This window comes from Carcharhinus amblyrhynchos, chromosome 2 (genome assembly GCF_965287045.1).
Source record: "Carcharhinus amblyrhynchos chromosome 2, sCarAmb.v2.hapA, whole genome shotgun sequence".
Classification (NCBI taxonomy): Eukaryota; Metazoa; Chordata; class Chondrichthyes; order Carcharhiniformes; family Carcharhinidae; genus Carcharhinus; species Carcharhinus amblyrhynchos.
In genome coordinates, this window is record NC_137325.1 from 100,326,369 (window position 1) to 100,348,466 (window position 22,098).

At 44.1% G+C, this 22,098-nt stretch overlaps 1 protein-coding gene across 3 annotated transcripts in view; it reads left to right on the forward strand.

Moving 5' to 3' along the window:
- The first annotated feature begins 15,141 nt into the window (after positions 1-15,141).
- kat2b (K(lysine) acetyltransferase 2B) overlaps positions 15,142-22,098 on the forward strand; it is a 58,596-nt gene continuing 51,639 nt past the window's right edge. For all 3 annotated transcript variants that reach the window (XM_080209853.1, XM_080209845.1, XM_080209861.1), the window contains exon 1: positions 15,142-15,514. In XM_080209853.1, coding sequence (XP_080065979.1) covers positions 15,257-15,514 — 258 coding nt within the window. In that variant the 5' untranslated portion in view covers positions 15,142-15,256. The remainder of the gene's footprint in view (positions 15,515-22,098) is intronic.

Below are 22,098 nucleotides of genomic sequence, written 5' to 3' on the forward strand. Positions count from 1 at the left end.
TAAGGGTGTAAGAGGCTAGAGGGAGGGTCCCGGGTGCAGTGAGAACACTAGGGATGGGTGAATGGGTCCATTGAGCAAGGCTGGAGGAGGACCCCAGGCCACATAAATGGAAATGGAGGTGAAGCGGGGGGGGGAGGTCTTTCGGGTTGGAAATGGAGGTGAAGGCAACTAGAGAAGATCAACATCGTACCAAGCTTGAAGCTCACAGAGGTGGGAGTGTAAGGGGATGAAACTAAATCTTTTTCTGAGGTGGTTCACCGTCAATGAGGTGAAGGTCAGCAGGTATCATAAATACATGGCAAGGGGGCAGGTTAGAAGAAGAGGTGGGATTAAAGGGGTGTTAAGAGGAAGAGATCTGAAGGGGCTTTTGTACCACTGAGTTGTTAGAGCTTGTGATCCTTGACTCCTGAAAGAATGAAGAAATGTTTTTGTTAAAGCATCAGATGAGTCAGTCAAAGAATGAAATTAAACCATAGAGAAGGACTATTTAGAGATTGGTGAGTGGGTGCTGCTAATGATAGAGGTCAAGATTGTTCATGTGGGGCATGGCATTGAATATGGGGGGCGGGGGGAATCTGATGGTGTGGGAGAAACAGCTATCTGAGGACTTTTTGGTTATGTAGAAAATCTTCCTCATCCTGGGTGGATGCAAACATATGAAGGTGGTGGGGGGAGGGTGGAATTCCACTTGGAATCTGCAAAATAAGTTGAAATTGGAGACAGTTGCTGAGGAAGGAAACGTAGTTGTGGATTGTTTTAAAGATTTCTCGTCAAACACCATAAGGAAGTAGCGATGAAGGTGAACTAGGTAAAGGAAACGAAACAGAAACTTCGTGAGAGAGGACAGCGGAGTTCCTTCAAGGAGGGTCTTCCTGAAAATAGAAGTGGTAATGATTTAGACACAATATTGCTAGACGTTGGAAATTTGAAACAAATAAAACCTTGCGAGATACACAGCAGGACAGACAAAAAAACAGAGTTAGCGTTCAAAGTCCATGACATTTCTTCAGAACTGGGAAAAGTTAAAAATGTTATAGGTTTTGGACAAGGAGTGGGTTTGAAAAGGACAAAGTGGAGTAACAAAGTCTTCACAGCCCGTTAACGCTCCGACTTCACCCACTCTGACTGAGCCCTGCGATACTCTATCTCCAGACCTTCCGAACACACCTTATCTCAGCAGCAGTAAGGTATTATTTTACAAAAGGTTTTAGCCACTCGGATCGATCCATAAAGATGGGCTCGGGTGCCTGTTTGCGCTGTCACATGGGGAGGGATGTGTGTGAGTGCCCGCGGCTTGTGGGGAGAAGCGATGGAAAGGGAGGAGATGCTGGAATTCTGCCGGACAATGGGAAAGGAATGTTTGCATTATCCGCCCCCCTAGAATCAGAACCTGATCGAGGTTCAGCAGCGACACACCCTCAGGCTCAGCTAGCAGCCCAGACAGACGCAAAAATATTTGCATTTCTCCAAAAAGAGGCATTTGTATTTGTGACAAGGTGCGGAGGGAGGGAGTTTCTGAAGGTTTTCACAGACACGGTGCAAAACAGAAAATGCTGGAAAATGCCACCAGTTTTCTTTACATAGAAACAGAAAATGCTGGAAAATCTCAGCAGTTTTTTTTACACAAAATGGAAAATCTCAGCAATTTCTTTTTATGACAGAAAATGCTGGAAATTTTCAGTTTTTTAAAAAACAGAAATAGAAAATGCTGGAAAATCTCAGCACGCCCTTTTATACAGAAACAGAAAATTTCAGCAACTTTTTTGACACAAAAATAGAAAATGTTGGAAAATCTCAGGAATTTCTTTTTACACAGAAAATGCTGGATTTGGTATGCAGTGTGAAGGGGCTAATTAATAATCTTGTGTTGGGTCTTGTGACCATAACATGATAGAATTCTTCATTAGGATGGAAAGGGAAGAAGTCCAATCTGAAACTAGGGTCCTGAATTTAAACAAAGGTTTAAAAGCATGAGGCATGAGTTGACTAAGATAGATTGAGTTACGATCTCAGCGTAGAGGATAGGCCATTTAGGCCTGAGATGAGGAGAAACGTTTTGACTTAGAGGGTATTGAACCAATGGAATTCTCTACTAAAGAAGGCTGCAGAGGCCAAGTCGCTAAATATAGGGTTAAGAATTTGTAATGAAATGAAAAAGTAAAGAATTGGATTAAAAAAAACTGATAATCATTTAACTGCACTGAGGACTTGTGAGATGCAGATAAGCCTAGTAGCAGGGTAAAACAGATACTTTGTGGATACTAGATTGTGAGATCATACCACACCCAGTTGCAAAGCAGCTCTCTCACAAATCAAGCAATTGTAAAGAAAAGAGAGTAGCAGAAGTCTGTATGTGTGACATTCCATGAGTTCTATTTTAAACTAGGAGAAGTGTTCCCAAAAGAAAACTACAGGTCCTGTATGTTAATTATTTGCTAGATTTGGCTCATTGTGTTAAAACCTTTGGGATGTTGTTTTGGGGAAGTTAAATTCTCGGAGTTTAGAAAAGTAGATTGATTTGGATTGGGAGAGGGTCTAATTTAAGCAGCCTGTCTGGGTAACCATTATTATAGTTAACTGTAAATTCTGTATTTTACTGTTGCCTTTCTTGCTCTATGTTTTAAAGTTTAATAAATGTTTTGTTACTTGAATAATCTACAGCAAGACTGTTTCCTCTCCTCACTGGCTATCATCTCTTTTCTCACATTTTTCCCAAATCACAAAAAGAAATAGTTAAGAACTGGCACTCCAAATTTCCCTTTTGGGATTTTGGATGCCTGCACACTGAACATCAGTGATGTCCTTAACAGAAGGAAATAGATAGATTTCTAGACTCTAAAATGTTAAAAGGGTATGAGGAGAGAGTGGGAATATGGCATTGAGATAGAGGATCAGCCATGATCATATTGCATAATAGAGCAGGCTCAAGGGCCGAATGGTCTACTCCAGCTTCTATTTTCTATGTTTCATTGTTAAAGTTGTTAAGTCACCTGGACCAGATGAGATGTATCTGAAGATACTGATGGACGTAAGGTTGGAAATTGTGGAGTAACTAGCTGTAATATTCGAATCCTCCTTAGGCACAGGGATAGTGCCAGAGAACTGAAGAATTGCGTATGTTACACCATGATCAAAAATTAGTATTAAGATAAGCCCAGCAACTGCAGACCAGTTGGCTAATCTCAGTGGTGGGAAAGCTTTTAAAAATAATAATTCAGGACAAAATTAACAGTCACTTGAATAATTGTGGATTAGATAAGGAAAGTTAGCATGGACATGTTAAGAGCTAATTATATTTAACTAACTTGCTTGTGTTTTTTTTATTGAGACAACAGGCATGGTTGACGCGAGCAATATTGTGGTGTACATGGGTTTCCAAAAGGCATTTGATAAAAATGCCACATCAGAGGTTTGTAAACAGAGCTGAAGCCTTTGGAGTAAAAGAAATGGTGGCAGCATGGGTATAAAATTGGCTGAGTGATAGGAATCAGAGAGTAGTGGAGAACAGTTGTATACAGTGGTTCCCCAGAGATTGCTATTAAGGCCACAGACATTCTTGGTCTACATTAGTTTCAAAATTTGCAGAAGATCAAGATAAGTCGAAAGTATAATTAAATATAAGTAGGATAATCATACATTTCAAAAGGACTTAGATGGGTTGGAGGAATGGACAGACAAGTGGCAGACGGCACTTAATGCAGAGAAATGTGAAATGATTTATTTTGTGGGAAGTGTGGTAACTGTCATGAGGTCCATGGCGAATCACAGATTCATCTCCCTGTTGGACTTGTTGAGTATGAGTTCCCCTGGTAGCAGGCAATAGCCTGGATAGTTGGAACTCACTACATGAGCCTTTTATAGGCAGGCCCAGGACTGAACTGCATTCCCTGGCAGGGACGAGCGTGTACATCGCAATAGCGGCTTTATTTTGCATACTGCAATAAACTAGTTCTTTTCCATTTGGGATTACAGGATGAATGCGAAGAAGCAATGTAAAATACAACTATATTCAGCTTTAAGTGGCCCAAATAACGTAAAGGCAAAATACTGTGGATGCTAGAACCTGAAACAAAAATAGAAAATGCTGGAAAATCTCACGAGGTCTGACAACATCCATGGAGAGAGAATAGAGCCAACATTTTGAGTCTGGATGGCTCTTTGTCAGAATGGGATCCACCCGATGTTTAATTATAATATTATTGAAAACTTATTACCTATTGTCATGTTCCAGCAGTATGAGATTATGAACCATAAATACGGATTTATTAAGTTTAAATCCGAAATGTTATGTTCCACCAAATTGAGTTGAGAGGCCTGTTCCACATGGAACAGAGCTAATTTTCAAGTCTGGACAAGTCTTGGTGAAGAGATTAGAATTCAAATAACTCTCCCTGTGATAATGGCTGCATTTCTCCAACTAAAAATTAAAAAACAGGGTTCAGGATACAGTTGCAGCCTCTGTGCCTTCAAACTTGAAATCCTGTAACAATGGGTGGAACAAACTCTATTTTATCAAGGTGAGTGACATCTGGATTCCCATTGTCTGACAATGGTCTAACCATCAGAAACTATTTCATGAGGTCAATGGAAAGAGAGGCTCTGGTTAAATGGCAGAGACAAAGTTTCTGAAAGAGTTTTAATAAATTATATTCTGTATATAAGGCATGTCAATAAGGCATATTTCTGCTATTAACAGCAGAAACATCTATGTCAATAAAGGGAAAAGACACAGCCTGAGACCACCTGCTCTTAAGCCACTCACAGGTGACCTTGAACTCTACCTGAGGAACCGTACCAGAGCTCTGCTATTGCATTTTGACTGAAGTATGATAAGAGAAATCTGCTACTGTGAACACAAAAAGTACAGCGAGTCCCTCTAAACTACCAGAGCTTTCCCTCAATAGACAAAACAGGCCCGCATCATTTCAGGACAAGTGTAACAAAGAGCTCTTGAAATTATAAAATATAAGTACATGCTATTTTTGTAATTGTAATAATTTCCTTAGTGTGCCTGCATCTGTGTGTTGAGGTGTTGAATATGTAGCACTCAGAAAACCCATCAGCAATGAATGATTACAGCAAGGCACATCTTCCTGTGATTTGGAAGTCAGATAAGAAACTTGGGTGACAATATATGTGTTTTCGGAGCAAGCTTAGAAAATAATTGCTTATAAAGTTTTTTGTTAATTTTGAACAATACCTCAGGATGTCATTCAAACCTGAACAACCTCCCCAAAGAAGTCTGTGTAGAATACAGTACCCCCTTTAAAAACACCACTTCCTTAGTCCAACTCACATTCAAGGCTTACTATCTGCATGGGACTTTCACACAACTTGTCAAGGAGACCAATAGGAAAGGTGAGTTCTAGCATGGCTACAACACGTTCAGGCCATTAACAATATTGCAAATGCTGGGAGGAGCTAAAAATTATAGCAATGTCTTCCTTGAAGTGGTTCACAATTTCCACAACCACAATGAGCCAATTGAATCCATTTGTCAAGCCGTTGTGGCTTTACGGCAAAGAAAGTAGGAGTTTTTGAAGTGGACAAGACAACATTGAGAAAATGCTGGAGTCCCACGATGAAGCGCTGACCAGTAAGAAACTGATACAATTTGAGCAGGAGTGATCTCTCTCAGACAAAGAAGATGAAGGAACATCACAAAGCAAACAACTAACGTTGCAACACATATTGGGGTGTTCAAGCGAATTGAGGGAGCATTGAAAATCTTCAAAAATAATGATTCGTCTTTGGGAAGAAGTTTAAAAGTTAATAACGAGATTAAAATAACCACCAAGGGAGTTGCAAGAAAAACAAAGGCACAAAGTTCAAAACTCTGTTTGCACATTCTTCAATCCAAAAATTGAGACAAAAAAGAACCCTTTGCTTTTGGTCCCCCAGTAACTCCTTCCCACCTTATTGTTCGTGCATGCTAATTTTGTGAATGGTGCATTATGTGTTTTGAGTTTTGTTTATTATCTGAAGTTGTTGAATACGACGTTGAGACTGGAAAGCTGTAAAGTGACTATCTACTGTTATCCATTCCAAGCCCACTGACTCTCAAAGCTATGTGGATTACAGCTCTTCACACCCTACATCCTGTAAGGACTCCATCCCTTTCTCTCAGCTCCTTTGCCTCCATCACATTTGTTCTGATGATGCCACTTTCCAAGGTGGTGTTTCTAATGTATGCACCTTGTTCCTCAACCGTGGATTCCTATTACAGTTGTCGACAGGGCCATCGACAGTGTACAGTCTATCTCCCGCACCACGACCGTCACTGCCCCCCCCCCCCGCAACTGCCCAGAACAAGATAGAGTCCCCCTTGTTCTCACATTTCACCTCACCAGCCACTGCAAGCAAAGCATAATCCTCTTCCATTTCTGCCAACTCCAGTGTGATGCCACCACCAAACACATCTTCCCTTCATTCCCTCAGTCAGCATTCCACAGAAACCGTTCCCTTTGGGATAACCTAGTCCACTCTTCCACTATAACCAACATCTCAGTGCAGAGGGACCTCGGGGTCCTTGTGCATGAGTCGCAAAAACCCAGCTTGCAGGTACAGCAGGTGGTCAGGAAGGCAAATGGGATGCTGGCCTTCATAGCGAGGGGGATTGAATATAAAAGTAGGGAGGTCTTGCTGCGGCTGTATAGGGCATTGGTGAGACCGCAGCTGGAGTACTGTGTGCAGTTTTGGGCGCCGTACTTACGCAAGGATATTTTGGCCTTGGAGGGAGTGCAGAGGAGGTTTACTAGGCTGATGCCGGAGTTGAGGGGGTTGAGCTATGAGGAGAGGTTGAATAAACCAGGCTTGTACTCGTTCGAGTTTAGAAGAATGAGGGGAGATCTCATTGAGACGTATGATGAATGGGATAGAGGTGGAGAGGCTCTTCCCGCTCAGAAAGGACAGTAGGACTAGGGGGCACAGCCTCAAGATAAAGGGGGGGCGGTTTAGAACGGAGTTGAGGAGGAACTTCTTCACTCAAAGGGTGGTGAATCTCTGGAATTCTCTGCCCGTTGAGGTGGTGGAGGCTGCCTCGCTAAATATTTTTAAGACGCGGGTTGATGGGTTTTTGATAAGAGAGGGGATTAAGGGTTATGGGGAGAGGGCGGGAAAGTGGAACTGAGCCACGACAGATCAGCCATGATCTTATTGAATGGCGGGGCAGGCTCGAAGGGCTAGATGGCCTACTCCTGCTCCTATTTCTTATGTTCTTATGTTCTCTCCTGTCGCCCATGGCACCTTCCCATGCAATCGCAGAAGGTGTAACACCTGTCCCTTTACCTCGTCCATGCTTATCATCCAAGGCCCAAAACATTCATTCCAGATTAAGCAACATTTCACTTGCACCTCTTTCAATTTGGTCTGTTGCAATCGTCGCTCCCAATGTGGCCTCCTCTATATTGGAGGGACCAAGCGTAGGCTGCGTGATCACTTTGCTGAGACCTTCAGTCTGTGCGCAATCAGCACCCTGACCTTCCTGTTTCTTGCCTTTTTAACACACAAACCTGCTCCCATGCCCACATATCTGTCCTTGGCCTGCTGCAATGTTCCAGTGAAGCTCAATGCAAACTGGAGAAACAGCATCTCATCTTCCAGCTAGGCATTTTACAGTTTTCCAGTCTCAATATTGAATTCAACAACTACAGATGATTTGCTCTACCCCATCTCGGCCCCCTTTGTTTTCATTCTATTTTATTTAATTTTTTACTGTTCTTGATCTTTTATTTCTTTATTGTCTTTCTTCATTTTTCTTCCCCCCCACCACTCTTTCCCCTACATCATCCCCTTTCCCTCACCTCTTCAACCCCCAATTCCCCTTTTCTACATTCTATGTCACATTACCCCCCCCCCCCCCACATCTTCATCTGTCACAGCTTACAACTTCTGTGCCATTTGGCCATTCACACCCTTTATTCTTTCTGTGGACAGCCATTAGCAGTCTTTTCCCCTGGTTTCTACGGCTATGACTCATCTTTCATTCCCACCCCCTGCACTGTAAATATCTCCTATTTTGTATGCCTTTAGCTATGACAAAGGGTCATCTGGATTTGAAACATCAGCTTGTTTCTCTCCTTAAAGATGCTGCCAGACCTGCTGAGATTTTCCAGCGTTTTCTCTTTTGGTTACTACTGCCAATGTCTCTTCGTTTCTTTCTATAGAGATCCTGCTGGCACTAATCATGATTCCGATCATATACAGTTGTGCCTCTGCCAAAGGTCACAATTTTGTTATGAACACGACATATACGGGTTTATCTTCAATCACAGTGGCGAGAGCCACTGTCCAATCAATTCCCATGTTTGTGCCATAGCTGCACGTCTTGTTCTTTGCTGCTCCCACAGTCCTTTGCTTGATACAGAGTCAGCCCTTCTAATCATCAGGCTTTTCTGGTGTTTTTATGAATACCCATCTCGTTACAAGAAGATTAAAAGTAGGTTTGATAGAGGTTTGCATAAGCATGAATGATCCGAATAGGGGAGATAGGAGTTAACTGTTCCCACTGGAGGAAGGGTCACGGAGACATTATTAGCAAAAGAAACATAACTGAAGAAAGATATTGTCATTCGTTGCTTGGTTAGGATCTGGCATGATCTGTCTGAAAGCTCGTCAGAGACAAATTCAGTCGAACCTGCAGAAGAAAATTGGATAATTACCTGAAGCAAAAATATTTGAAGATCTTTTGAGAAAAGGCAGAGAAATGACACTATGGCTCTTTCAGAGGGTCGCTTTGGAATAACAGGCTCCTTCTATGGCGTAACCATTCTATAATCCAAAAATCAATTACCCAGATATAGACAAATGTCTAGCGTGGGAAATATTTCCAACCTTCTGAAGTGACATGAGACACAATCGAATCCTATATTCTATCCAATGACAATTTACAGTAAAATTATTTACCTGTGTTGCATTGCATTTCTTGGTCTTTATTAGAGACTTTAAAAAATTTTTTACCTACCTCCATTGATAACTTTCCACTGCAGGTGGTGAAATGATAGAATTCATTGCTCTTGAACTTGATTTAAAGAAAAATGATGTTTTTGTGCTCTTAACAAAAATCAGGTCTGGAGGTGTTACAGCCAAAATGTCAGGGCAGACACTGAGGGGCCTTGACAAAGATGTCTGAAAGAAGTGCTGATAGGTGCATTGACTCAAACAGGCGCCGGGATGTGGCAACTAGGGAAATTACACAGTAACTTCATCGCAGTGTTAATGTAAGCCTTACTTGTGACTAATAAATAAACTTTAACTTAAAATCTATTGTTCCATTAATATCAAAATGAATATGTTGCATATAATTTCTGCAAAATACTGTTCATTGCACATATTGCAAAATTAAATTATAGCATCAGCTGTTCCATATTTCAGTCTCAAAATATTCATGCTTGATGACATTAGGATGAATTATTACTTTACATATTGATTTTAGCTATCAACATTTTAAAGCTAGTGGTCTATTTACCAATACCTTAAGTGCATTTTTCTACTAAAATAGCTTGACTATTTTTTGTGATCTTAAAAATTACATTACTTTTCGAATTGTAATTGAAGCCATAAAAATTGTGTTTCGGAATGGTGTAATTAATGAACGTTGAACAGCCTTGATAACGGCAATAGCTATGCTATTACCAAAAATGGATGCACTACATTTAGCATAATTGTATTTTGTTAATCGAGGCTTTTGCATAACACTGCTACAAGCTTCCTACCCCCTTTAAAGCAATTTCCCTGCCTTCTCCTCTCAAGATGTGCAGTTCACAGCTTATTTTTCCATCCCCAGGCAGTTTCTGAAGATCATTTTCTCTCTCTCTTATCCTCCTTACCAAGTGTTACTTCTGTTCCCCCTCCGCCCTGCGCCCAGTGCCTCTCCCTATTTATTTTCCCACATGTTATTCCTCTCTCCTTAATCCTCAAGTGACCTTCTGGAGCTTCAACCTTACGGCAATCCCAGTGTGATTGGCAGCACTGTGGCTAGGAATATTTGATATTGTTGGAATATCTGCTCCCAGTTCGAGGCAATTATAGTAGGAGCATGAGCAAACTCATGCGTATAAACATAAGTCCAGATAAATCTTCCGCTGCCAATAGAAAACAACCATTTGGCACAAGCACAATTTCATGATCCATGCTTGTAGCAGGTCAGATTCCTCTCCAAAGGTGAGGACATGGAACATCTCCTCCATTAAAGTATAAATATAGCTGTATCTTTTAGACTGTATCACATTTGCCTGTCATTTCTGAGGAGAAAGAAGAAAATAATAAAAGGTGGGGCCTAAAATTTTTGGAGGTAAACTCTACCAGCATTGAATTGTGGAATGGAACCCCTGCCTGTCCTAGTCCAGTAAGAAGTCTCACAAACCCCGAAAGCTTGTGCGTTTACTATCAGATAAACCTGTTGGACTTTAACCTGGTGTTGTGAGACTTCTTACTGTGGTTACCCCAGTCCAACGCCAGCATCTCCACATCATGTCCTAGCTCAAGCATACAAGATTATGCAAAAGAAAATCTGAGACTGCAGCAGTAGTGTAGGAAGGCAGAGGACTAGTGCAGGTAATGTTGAATTTTGGAGGCACAAAATATCTGAGAAAGAGAATTGTAAAATACTGATAGTAACAATAGTCCCCAATATTCTGAAACATTTCTTAGCTGTGCTACATCTCATGGTCTCCCTCCTAAATTCCCTTTCCCCTCCTTCCAAACCCTGCGATCTCTCAGTGTTCAGGTCACAATCCAAACTCTTCATGAGCATGTCTGAGACATTGGGAGCTCCCTGCCTAATGTCCATAGATCATGATCTGTCTCTATGAGGTCCCATTCCCAAGGACAACTAGAACTACATATTATGGGTTTGAGCCTGCAGCTGCACTGACAGAGGTGGCTCTCAAATGTACATAGGGGATTGTAAGATCACCTTAAAATGGAGGAACCCTCTAAAAAATGTGAAAATGTTTAAAAATAAGTATGGCTGTAGCTTGTACGCCATCATTGTGCAGGGTAAGCCTCTCCATTGCATGGCATATAGCCTTGCCTGTGGACACGATCCCCCTGACACGGGGAGAAGGCGATTTTTAAAGGAGGCCATCATTGGTCAACAGCCAGACTTCAGCTTGAACAGAAGGTCTATGCATCATTGAAAAAATTTCAGATGTGAGGAAGTAGACATTAGCTAGATTAATAATGGGTTTAATGTCTGTCTGCATCCTGGCACGTAGCCATCTGCACTGAGATTCCTGTGTGAAACTGTCACCAAATTGACTCCTACTCGCCTTAAACAATGACTAGGCGGAGTACAGGAAGGAGATAGAGAATCTGGTGAATTGGTGCAATGAAAACAATCTCTCCCTCTGCGTCAATAAAATGAAGGAAATAGCCATCAACTTCAGGAAGTGTAGCGGAGGACATGCCTACATCAGCAGTGACGAAGTGGAATGGTCGAAAGCTTCAAGTTCCTCAGCGTTCAGATCACGAGCAACTTGTCCTGGTCCCTTCACGCCAACGCTATAGTTAAGAAAGCCCACCAATGTCTCTACTTCCTCAGGAAGCTAAGGAAATTTGGCATGTCGGCTACGACTCTCACCAATTTTTACAGAAGCACCATAGAAAGTATCCTTTACAGATGTATCACTGCTTGGCATGGCTTCTTCTCTGACCAAGACCGCAAAGTGTTGTGAATGTAGTCCAGTCCATCACACAAATCAGCCTCCAATTCGTTGACTCCATCTACACTTCCCGCTACCTCGGGAAAGTAGCCAGCATAATCAAAGACTTCATACACCCCGGACAAACTCTCTGTCATCTTCTTCTGTCAGGAAAAAGATAGAACAATCTGAGGACACGTACCAGCCAACTCAAGAACAGCTTCTTCCCTGCTGCCATCAGACTTTTGATTGGTTCTTTCATATATTAGGCTGATCTTTCTCTTCACTCTATCAGTAACTGCAGCACTATATTTTGTACTCTACCCTTTCCTTCTCCCCTATGTACTCAATGAATGGTGTGTTTTGTTTGTATAGCTTGCAAGAAACAATACTTTTCATTGTATTCCAATACATGTGACAATAATAAATCAATTCAATTCAATACACTTCCATGGAATTAGCCAGCCTGCCCACTAAGACAGAAGCCTTATCTTGTACTTTACATGGATCTTCAAACCCATAATATGTAACTGATTTTTCATTGTTTAGACTTAAAGGATTTCTACAGTGCATAAAGAGACCATTTGGTCTACCAGATCTGCACTAACTCTTCGACACAGCATCCCATTCAGGCCCTATCCAAGTAATCCCATATATTTATATTTATATGGGATTAGACCTCCCTCAATCTGGCACACATAAAATTCTCTAAATTTGCACACCTTTATTGTGGAGTCCAAGAGGCGTAGGCAAAAGTCATAGGTAGAAGAAGGATTGGAATGAGGTGCTCACTGAATGTTAAAATGGCGGTGCGGGCTTGTTGGGCCGAAGGGCCTGTTTCATGTGCTGTGTTGTTCTTTGTTCTTTGTATTTACCCTGCTAATTCCCCTAACTGACACATCTTGGGGACTAAGCGGCAATTTAGCATCCACCTAACCTGCACATCTTTAGACTCCGGGAAGAAACTGGAGCACCCGGAGGAAACCCATGCAGACATGGGGAGAACTTGCAAACTCCACACAGACAGTCACTCATGGTCGGAATCGAACCCTGGTCCCTGGCGCTGTGAGACAGCAGCACTAACTACTGTGCACTTCACTTAGTAATAAAAAAAACTGTCACTGAATTTGGATTCTAAATGTAGATTCATCGGTATCACCTAGAGAACAACTTTTAAAAATAAATTATATTGCTACTTCATATTAGTTGTCCATAAATACATACATTTGGGAGAATACTCAGTGGTGTCCAAATATTGGTTAAAATTTGCTGATAGGCAACAAGAAAGAAGTTAAAAAATATAATATTCAGTTCAATTTTGGGATATATTTAAAATTTCTTTTTGCACTGATTGGGTGGAACCTTGGGATTTCAAGGGTCTTGCTGATTGGAAAACCAGTGAGAAAGCTTCCTTGCCTCTTTTCAGGAAGGCTTGATGAGCCCGAAGGCCTGACAAGCTAAACAGACAGTGACGAGGCCAGCGGCAGGTCTTCCTTGGAATCAAGACCCCAGGGATGGAAGTCTCACCTACCAAGAGGCCTTGACCTTTTAGAGACTGGACCTTGTGTGTACAGCTGCCCCATTGGGGAGGCCATGGCAACTGCCGGATGGATAGGCACTGTAGTCTCAAGATCTGTAGTGACCCAGGCTATGGGTCAGTTATATGGAGGGATGGGGGGTGGGGTTCATGGAGGGGGCTGCAAGGAGAGGGTGGAATAGGTGGCTCTCAGTGGCTCACCCCCTTCTGATGTCCAATCCCTTGATCAGGCACAAAGTGATTTTACTTGGGGTAACCTCCACCCAGGTGATGAGCTGGCCAGCATAGTTTCAGCTGCCTTACATATTTCATTGTGATAGGCCTACCTCAAATGATGGGGATGAGATCCTTAAGTGGTTATTAATTTGACTACTTAAGGGTCTTAACTGGAGGAGTGGCAGGGTGGTTACATTTAATCCTGCCCTCAACTCACCACCAGAGAGAGAGTGAGAGCAGAACATTCAGCCCTTTGTTTGTATCGATATTACTTCCTTATGCTCACAACGCTTGCTCAAGTTTGATCATTCCTGAGGCCTCAGACCAGATTTTTTTTAGAGATGCCAAGCAAAGCCATTAGCTTTACATGTGTTGTATAAACAAACTGAAGAAGTCTTTTTGGAGAACAGCAAAAAAACAGCCATCAATGAGATGAGGATTATGATTTCAGATGCAGCAGAAACATGGGGCAAGAGCATACAGTGGGTGGCAGAGTGGTTAGCACTGCTGCTGCCTCGGTTCAATTCCTGGCTTGGGTGACTCTGCTGAGTCTGCATGTTCTCCCTGTGTTTATTGAACTACAAGAGCTGCAGGTTAAAAATGGCGAAATCTGCGTTTTGAGGAAAGGCACAGCCCAGGAAGGTGTAACCCCAAAAGGCGCAACCCGGGAAGGTGTAACCCCAAAAGGCGCAGCCCGGGAAGGTGTAACCCCAAAAGGCGCAGCCCGGGAAGGTGTAACCCCAAAAGGCGCAGCCCGGGAAGGTGTAACCCCAAAAGGCGCAACCCGGGAAGGTGTAACCCCAAAAGGCGCAGCCCGGGAAGGTGTAACCCCAAAAGGCGCAGCCCGGGAAGGCGTAACCCCGGAAGGCGCAGCCCGGGAAGGCGTAACCCCGGAAGGCGCAGCCCGGGAAGGCGTAACCCCGGAAGGCGCAGCCCGGCAAGGCGTAACCCCGGAAGGCGCAGCCCGGGAAGGCGTAACCCCGGAAGGCGCAGCCCGGGAAGGCGTAACCCTGGAAGGCGCAGCCCGGGAAGGCGTAACCCCGGAAGGCGCAGCCCGGCAAGGCGTAACCCCGGAAGGCGCAGCCCGGCAAGGCGTAACCCTGGAAGGCGCAGCCCGGCAAGGCGTAACCCCGGAAGGCGCAGCCCGGCAAGGCATAACCCTGGGAGATGAAACTCTGAAGGCAATAACCCCAAAAGGCAAAGCCCCGAAGATTACAGATAACTTATAATGGACTCCGTTTTTTTTGCCAGGGAATTGTTGTTATTGTGTTATTAAGTATTGGTATTGTGTTTGTATTAGGTGGATGTTTAATTTTCTTCTGGGTTACCTCCCTCAGTCCCAAAGATGTGCTGCTTAGGTGCGTTGGCCATGCTAAATTATCCTCAGTGTACCCAAACAGACACCAGAGTGTGGCGACTAGGGGATTTTCACAGTAACTTCACTGCAGTGTTAATATAAGCCTTCTTGTGACACAAACAAAAACAGTGAACGGTTCATTCCTCAAGACTGGTTAATTGCTGCGTGAAGAGTGTGATTAGTTTCTTGTTGATCATTTTTGCCTTTCATTGTGTTTCCATTATGTGGCCATAAATGAATTTGGACAAGGTTGCTTTGTGTTTTTTCTCTCGCTGATTGGAGTGGGAAGAGAAAATGAATGGGGGAAGGAGCTGGTGTGTGTTAGTGCTCCGTACCGCCCCTGGCGGGGTGCTGCTCAATGCTAAGGACTACATACAGGAGACAGACAGGCCAGTCAGTGAGCTGCCTGCCACCAACCCCGCTCTGGTCACCATTCCAGCCCGGATCACTTCCTTAAAAAAAAAGCAACAACCCAGCTCTGCACGTACAGAGCAGCTGGGAGCCATGGCGGAGTGCGGCGGAGGAGCGGGCGGGCTGCAGCAGGGATCCCCGCCACCGCCTCCAGTGCCGCCGGCGTGTGTGGGCTCCTCGGAGTCGGTGCCGCCGGTGCCGGTTGTCAGCTCCGCTGCGGAGGGCGGCCGCTCGGCAGCCGCGGGCAGTCAGCAGCAGCAGCGGGAGAGGATCGCGCTGAGAAAGGCGCAGCTCCGCGGCTACCCCCGGACAAAGAAGCTGGAAAAGCTCGGCGTCTATTCCGCCTGCAAGGTAAACCCGAGTGGAGGCTGCTGCCCTCGCTAAGGGGCAATATTTATATATACACCTCCCCCCCTCCCCCCCCCGGCCCGGGGAGGGAGCACTCACAACAAACAAACTCCACTCACAGCTTCTCCAATGAAGTGACATGTCAAAATTAATTCTGTTTTGACTGTCTTCGTGTCAGGTCGGCTTGTTTTGCAATAGGGGGCGGGTTTGTTTTTGTCTCCGGCGCTTGTGTGTTGTAAACAATGTTAGGATCGCTACATGCTGTGTCCTTTTCTAAAAAAAAACTCGATGGCAAAGCAAGGCTTTACGGTTGTAATGTTTGGTGTGTTTTTCTGGTGTGGCAGACTGGGTTGTAAATAATGCCAGTGAGAAAGTTTTCTTTTCCGGGTTGACTTTTGGAACTACCAAAGGAATACATTCCTCAGTTGTAGCAATAATGTTACTTTCCCTTTCAGAAAAAAAGTGGAACTGATCTCTGAGCTGACAGATAAGATGCCATTTCTCTGGCACAGAAATTGCAATGCATGATTACCCCGCGCCTGTTTGGAGTTATGCAAACTTTGTGCTCCCCTGCTCATCTCAATGATTGCAGCGTATAGCCCAGTATTACTGAGTAGCTACTGTACAGCAGGAGGTCCAGGTAGCTGCCAAGCCAACACAAGTTATAGCTGGCCTACATTTTTTTTTAAAGCCAGCTTGCACCTCATTTAAGTTTTGGGGGTGGGAGGTATTGTGGTATCGCTGTAACTGTTGCAGAGTCCCAAAGTAGGACGCAGGCCAGAGAGTGGGCTTCCAGATTGTCTGTCTGATGCAGTATTGTAAGAAATCTCACAACACCAGGTTAAAATCCAACAGGCTTATTTGGAATTACGAGTTTTCAGAGTGCTGTGCATTCACCAGGTGAGTGAATGATGAAGGAGCAATGCTCTGAAAGCTCGTGATTTTGGAATCACTTTTGGACTTCAATCTGGTATTATGAGACTTCTTACTGTGCCCACCCAGTCCAATGCCGGCATCTCAACATCATGATCCAGTACTGGCAGTCTTATTCTCAGAATTGGAAAGGAGAAGAGACATAAGTTTTCCCCCAGAGGATCAAGAAGCCCAGTAAACGTAAAGTGCAAAGGAAATAGGAGAATGTAGCTATGGAGTCTTGCCCTGAGGGTCCTTTCTATGGCGCTACAGAGTTCAATGAGCACACATGAATAGTCAAGTTCAGTGAATGCAATTTCAAATGCCATTTCGCATCCACTATCACCAACCTGACATACCGCTCAGTCCACCACACCTTTAATACTCCAAATACTTTAATACTCAGCCACCAGCTCTCTGGTAATCAAAGGTCATGCCTGACGTTCACATATTCCACTTCATTCTCTTTATCACATCTCGTAACTTCCACATCTATCTAACCATTCAGCAATGACATGCAAATCAGCTATTGCAACACATTCACTGACACCCTTCCTTCTCTTGCAGGACAAGGTCACATATGATAGGAGGGAGCAACAGAGAACCAGTGGGGGGGGCAGGCACAGCTTTATCTCCTGAGCCCCTTGAAGGAGAGAGTGCTACAAATTATTGCAACCAGTGTTGCTGAGAATATTTAGATTGACAGTATGTTCCTATCTTATGCACCTTCCCAAATCCCATTTCTGCTTTTAGACAATTAAGAACCAGGACCTGGTTTTTAGAATGGAGAATATTAAGGAAGAGCCGATGTCTGATGAGGAAATACTGTCATTTGCAGCTACCAACTCAGATATTGGCACTACATGTACTTTGGAAAGTAAAATAGAGGTGAGATTGAGTCACAGGGTAAAGTGGGTTGCAGCCAGGACAGAGGGAAAGGGTAGTATGTGTCCCAGTTTCCCAGAGGGAGTGGCTGCAGACAAATACTGCTGCAGAATATTCAGATGAGGACATTAATAAGATGGTATGCATATAAAAAAAAACTGATGGGCATGCATACAAAGATGCTTGGTGCATTGGCAGGCTTGCGACAAACTATTATCAATGCCAGGGAGCATGGAGGAGTCAGTCTCCAACTTTGCACAGCGCTTCATGCAGAATATCCTTTCCAGTCTGGCCTACTCCATGACAGTATTTGTGGACCAAACATACAAATTAGGAATAGGCCACTTGGCCCTTCGAGCCTCTGTAATTCAATAACACCATGGCTGATCTGGTTGTACCCTCAACCCCACATTCCTGCATCCACTTGTTAATCAAGAGTCTATCTAGCTCTGCCTTAAGATATTCAGAGACTCTGCTTCCACCCTCTTTTGAGGAAGAGAGCTCCAAAGCTTCACAAACCTCGAGGGAAAGAAATTCTCCTCATCTCCATCTTAAATGAGTGACCCCCTGCTTTTAAACAAGGACCCCCTCCCCTAGTTCTAGATTCTCTGGTGAGGAAACATCTGCTTCACATCCGCCCTGTCAAGATCCCCCAGGATCAGTCGACCATCACTCTTCTAAACTCTAGTTTTTCTTTTACTCATTCTTGGGATGGGTGTCACTGACTGGCCAGTATCTATTGCCCATCCCTAGTTTCCTGAGGGCAGTTGAGAGTCAACCACATTCCTGTGGCTCTGGAGTCACATGTAGGTCCGACCAGGTAAGGATGGCAGATTTCCTTCTCTAAAGAACATTGGTGAACCAGATGAGTTTTTCGAGCAGTCGACAATGGTTTCATGATCATCAGTAAATTCTCAATTCCAGGTATTTTTTATTGAATTCAAATTCCACCATCTGCCATGGCAGGATTTGAACAGGTCCCCAGAATATTAGCTGAGTTTCTGGATTAATAATATAGCGATAGTCCCACTAGGCCATCACCTCCCCCGTGAATACAAATCTAATCTCCCCAACTTTTCTTCATAAGGCAACCAGCCATGACGCACGCTGATGCAGCATCTGGAAACGGATATCTAAGGTTCCTTTTCAGCATGGACAGAAGCCACCCTGTAATGCTGCAGTGGAAGCTCAGGTTGATGTCATGAGATCCATGCTTGTTGCTACGCAAGTTCAGACCGCAAAGACTCAGTAGTCCAGTAATCTGTACTGAGGCACAAAGAGACAGTGACTCCATAGTGTGAGAGCCTTCTGTTCACACTCTTTTTCTCAGGGGGACAACATTTGGACCCCCACTATTGCTCCTTCACCAGTACTCTTGATTGTTCCCCATAGCCAGCCCAGACTTCTGCCATCCATGCTGAGCTGATGCAGTCTTTAAGGCCCAGAGTTGCTCAAGGTCAGCCTGCAAAGTCATCTGCAGTCTTCCCCTGTGAAAGTCAGCAGTCTTCCACCAGCCATGATGCAGTCACTGTGGAGCAAGTCTAAGAGAACCAGGCAACGTAAAGTCACAAAAAGGGAGGTGTGGTCCACAGTAGAGGGATGGAAAAGTGGGAAATTATAGAGCATTGGCACTGTGCTCAAGGGAACTGCTGTCTGATGAGACACCCGCTGACAGCCTACTTGGAGCATGTAAGGAAGATGTCTCCTTCCTTCTCCTCTTTCCTCCTAAGGTTCTCACAGAAAGCCTGATGATAAGCACTGTGCCCTTAAGATCCAGATTGGCTGAATGCAACACACCAACACAAATTTCAAAATAAGCTCCAGTGAACATTGGAGAGCTCCACACACCCCTTCCCCCAACCAGTGGTGTAGGAAGCACAGCTATTGTTGAAAGTTGTCCTGGTTACAACATGGCTCTTATTGTGCCAGCAATGTCCATGTGGGGATGAATGGCAGGTGACAGTGGGGAGTCATGAACCGTATGTCCCTGCCTCAAGCAGCCACCCTCTTATTTGAAGATGGCTTAAATGGCTGACTGGTGCAGGATGGAAGCATTGTGGCCGCTGCCAGGTTTAGTAGCCTTCATCAACATGATACTATGTGCATGGTTGTGCACCAATGGCATGTTAAACAAGTGGAACCCTTTGTGATTTTTGTACATCTCCTGGTTGGGATGTGGTACCTGCTAAACAATAGATATTGCAGTCAGTGAGCACTATTTTATGACTTCACTTGGGTGAGGCTCGTAAAATCCCGCCTGAGGCCAACAAAGAATTCCGTTCAACGAGTCTTGCCTGCCCTGATTCCAGGGCAGACAAGGTGATAAAATTCAGTATAATGTCTTCCGGCACCATTGAGAATCCCTTTATTGAATATCCCGCTTGCTCTTCCTGCTTCTGTCTTCTTCGCCATTCTCACTGACCTGCTTGATACAGCAATGCCTGTATTCTCAGTTCACCAGATAATGTTGGCCCCAAAGAAGCATTCAGAGACATAGAAATTGAGGGCGGTAATGACCTTGCCAGCCTTTGGCAGTGTAGTCCTGGCCCTGTTCTGTGGTGACAGGTACAGTTGGAGGAGGTGACATAGTTCAGTGACTTCTTCTTTGGTGACTTGTAGCCACCACAGTCACTGCTCCTCACTTAACTGGAGGTAGGAAAAGTTATTGTTGAATACATAGAGGGTATGACCCACTGTTCAGAGCATTTCCTGTTCTCCCTCTGTGCAATTTCTGTGCTGTCTGTGCCCCTTCTCCCTTTCATGCAATCCAACAAGGACTGCAATTACAGACCCCATGAGTGGGAGCAAGATTTCTGTTCCGAGCTCTTCAAACTGCACTCAACTCCATTTCAAAGGTCCAGCATTACTGCCCCCTTCTGACCTCAACAACTTGCGAACAGTTCCTTGAACAACCCAGAACACAGTACTTCCACCAACATTGCAGCAACAACAAAAAATGTCAAAAGCAGCACACGTGAAGGTACAATGCTGATCTTTTTAAAAATGCAAGTGGATCTGGGGTAGGTCCCTCATCGTTCAGAGGTGTATGATTAAGAGGAAGATGTTAATAGGGTCTGCAAGGTAGTAAAACAGTAATATCCAAAATAGTAGATCAGACATCAAATCATTATTTAACACAGACTGATGCCATGCTCTGTCCATACTACATACTTGCAGTGCATGCATGGCACACTCATGTTTTTATCCCTCCAAAGATGGCAATCATCAGAAGCTGTGCTAGAGGTGGCACAGACTGGATCTACTGCCATTTCTAACACCTCCAGGCTCCCATGGCACAGAAACCAGCAGTGCTACAGAGTGCTCCGAGCCCAATTTTGTATCCAGAGTATCAATTTCGAATAAATAGAGATGGCCCAGAATTTCCAAGCATTGGTACTCATCGCTGGATTGCCACTCTACTACTTTTTACCTATCCAAGCTGCAGATATCATTTCCAGACTCCCAGCCCAAGCCTGGCGAGAAACATGCAACGCAGCAGTTCTGGAGTCTTGCCAGAGCAGGGCAGCGCATTAGGGAACCTTTTTTATAACACAGGCTGCCATAAAGCAGTAGGATTAAAGATCACTGTTTTTAAATGTCACTTTGAGAAGGCAGGGAAAAGAGAATGTGTAAAGAAGTGTTGGTGGTCGGGGAAAGGGTGTGGTCAGAGGATGTAAGATGGGTTTGGAGGGTGGGGCAGTCAGAAGATCAGCCAAGAAGTGTGGCTACTGGTCAGGCAGTGGGGAACAGAGGGTGGTCTTTTGGGGGCGGGTGGTGGATAGCCAAGTATTTGGGATGCAGTAGTCAGGCATTGGTCGGATCATGGGACAGGTGTTGTGTGGAGTCAGATGGTGGGTGGGTACCAGGATAGTGAGGTGGTGATTGGGCATGGTGGGGATAGTCAGGGATGCAATGGAGGTGGGGGGAACTAATCCTGTGGTGCCAAGAGCTTGGGGAATGGCTGTTGGGAAAGGGGGGGGTGGTGGTATTGGGGTTGCTAGTTGGTAAGAATAGTCAAGGTTGATGGGGTGTAATTGGCAGGTCAGGAGCGTAGTCAGGTGGTCCAGGTGGGTGGGTGGGAGGGTCAGGTTATTGGCTCAGTACTATAGTTATCCAGGAATTAGGAGTGGTTTTAATCATAACTTTTCCTGGGTAACAATTCTGCTAAGAGAGTTGGAATTCTCCAAAGTTTCTGTTTAAATCAGGGTATGGGTAATACTTAGTGCAGCATTATTGCCCATTGGAAGTTTAAACTTCCCTGGAAACTCATGCATTCGTCGCGTGGGGACTTCCTGGGATACCTATGTGGTAAGGCCCTTTGAGATCAGAGGTGTGGGCCATGATCAGTTGAATTAATTTATATATACTCTGCTAGCAGTCTTTGGTTTGCTAATTGTTCAACTTAATCAACTTACAGCCAAGTATTAAGGAAGAACTGGAAGTTGATTTGGAAGGAAATTGAACCTGGATGAGTGCTCTGGAGAAGCATTCTGGAGAGAATTTATTTTGTCAAGTGTCTGCATTTAAATAGAATTGAAATCAGGTAGTGTATTACAAAGTCTGAGGTAACAGGATAGTGGTTGGAAAGGATAACATTGTGGAGAAGATGCTTCAATTTTCATCTCTTTTCTTTTATCAGAGAAAAAAAATAAGATTCCAAATGCACATATGGAATTTCAGCAAACCCTGCCTTCTGGAAGCATGTGTTAATTGCACTGTAAGCGGAATATAGAATCGAGAAGATATTAACATTTTGTGACTGGCTCTTTGACTGCATGTAGTTATCTAGT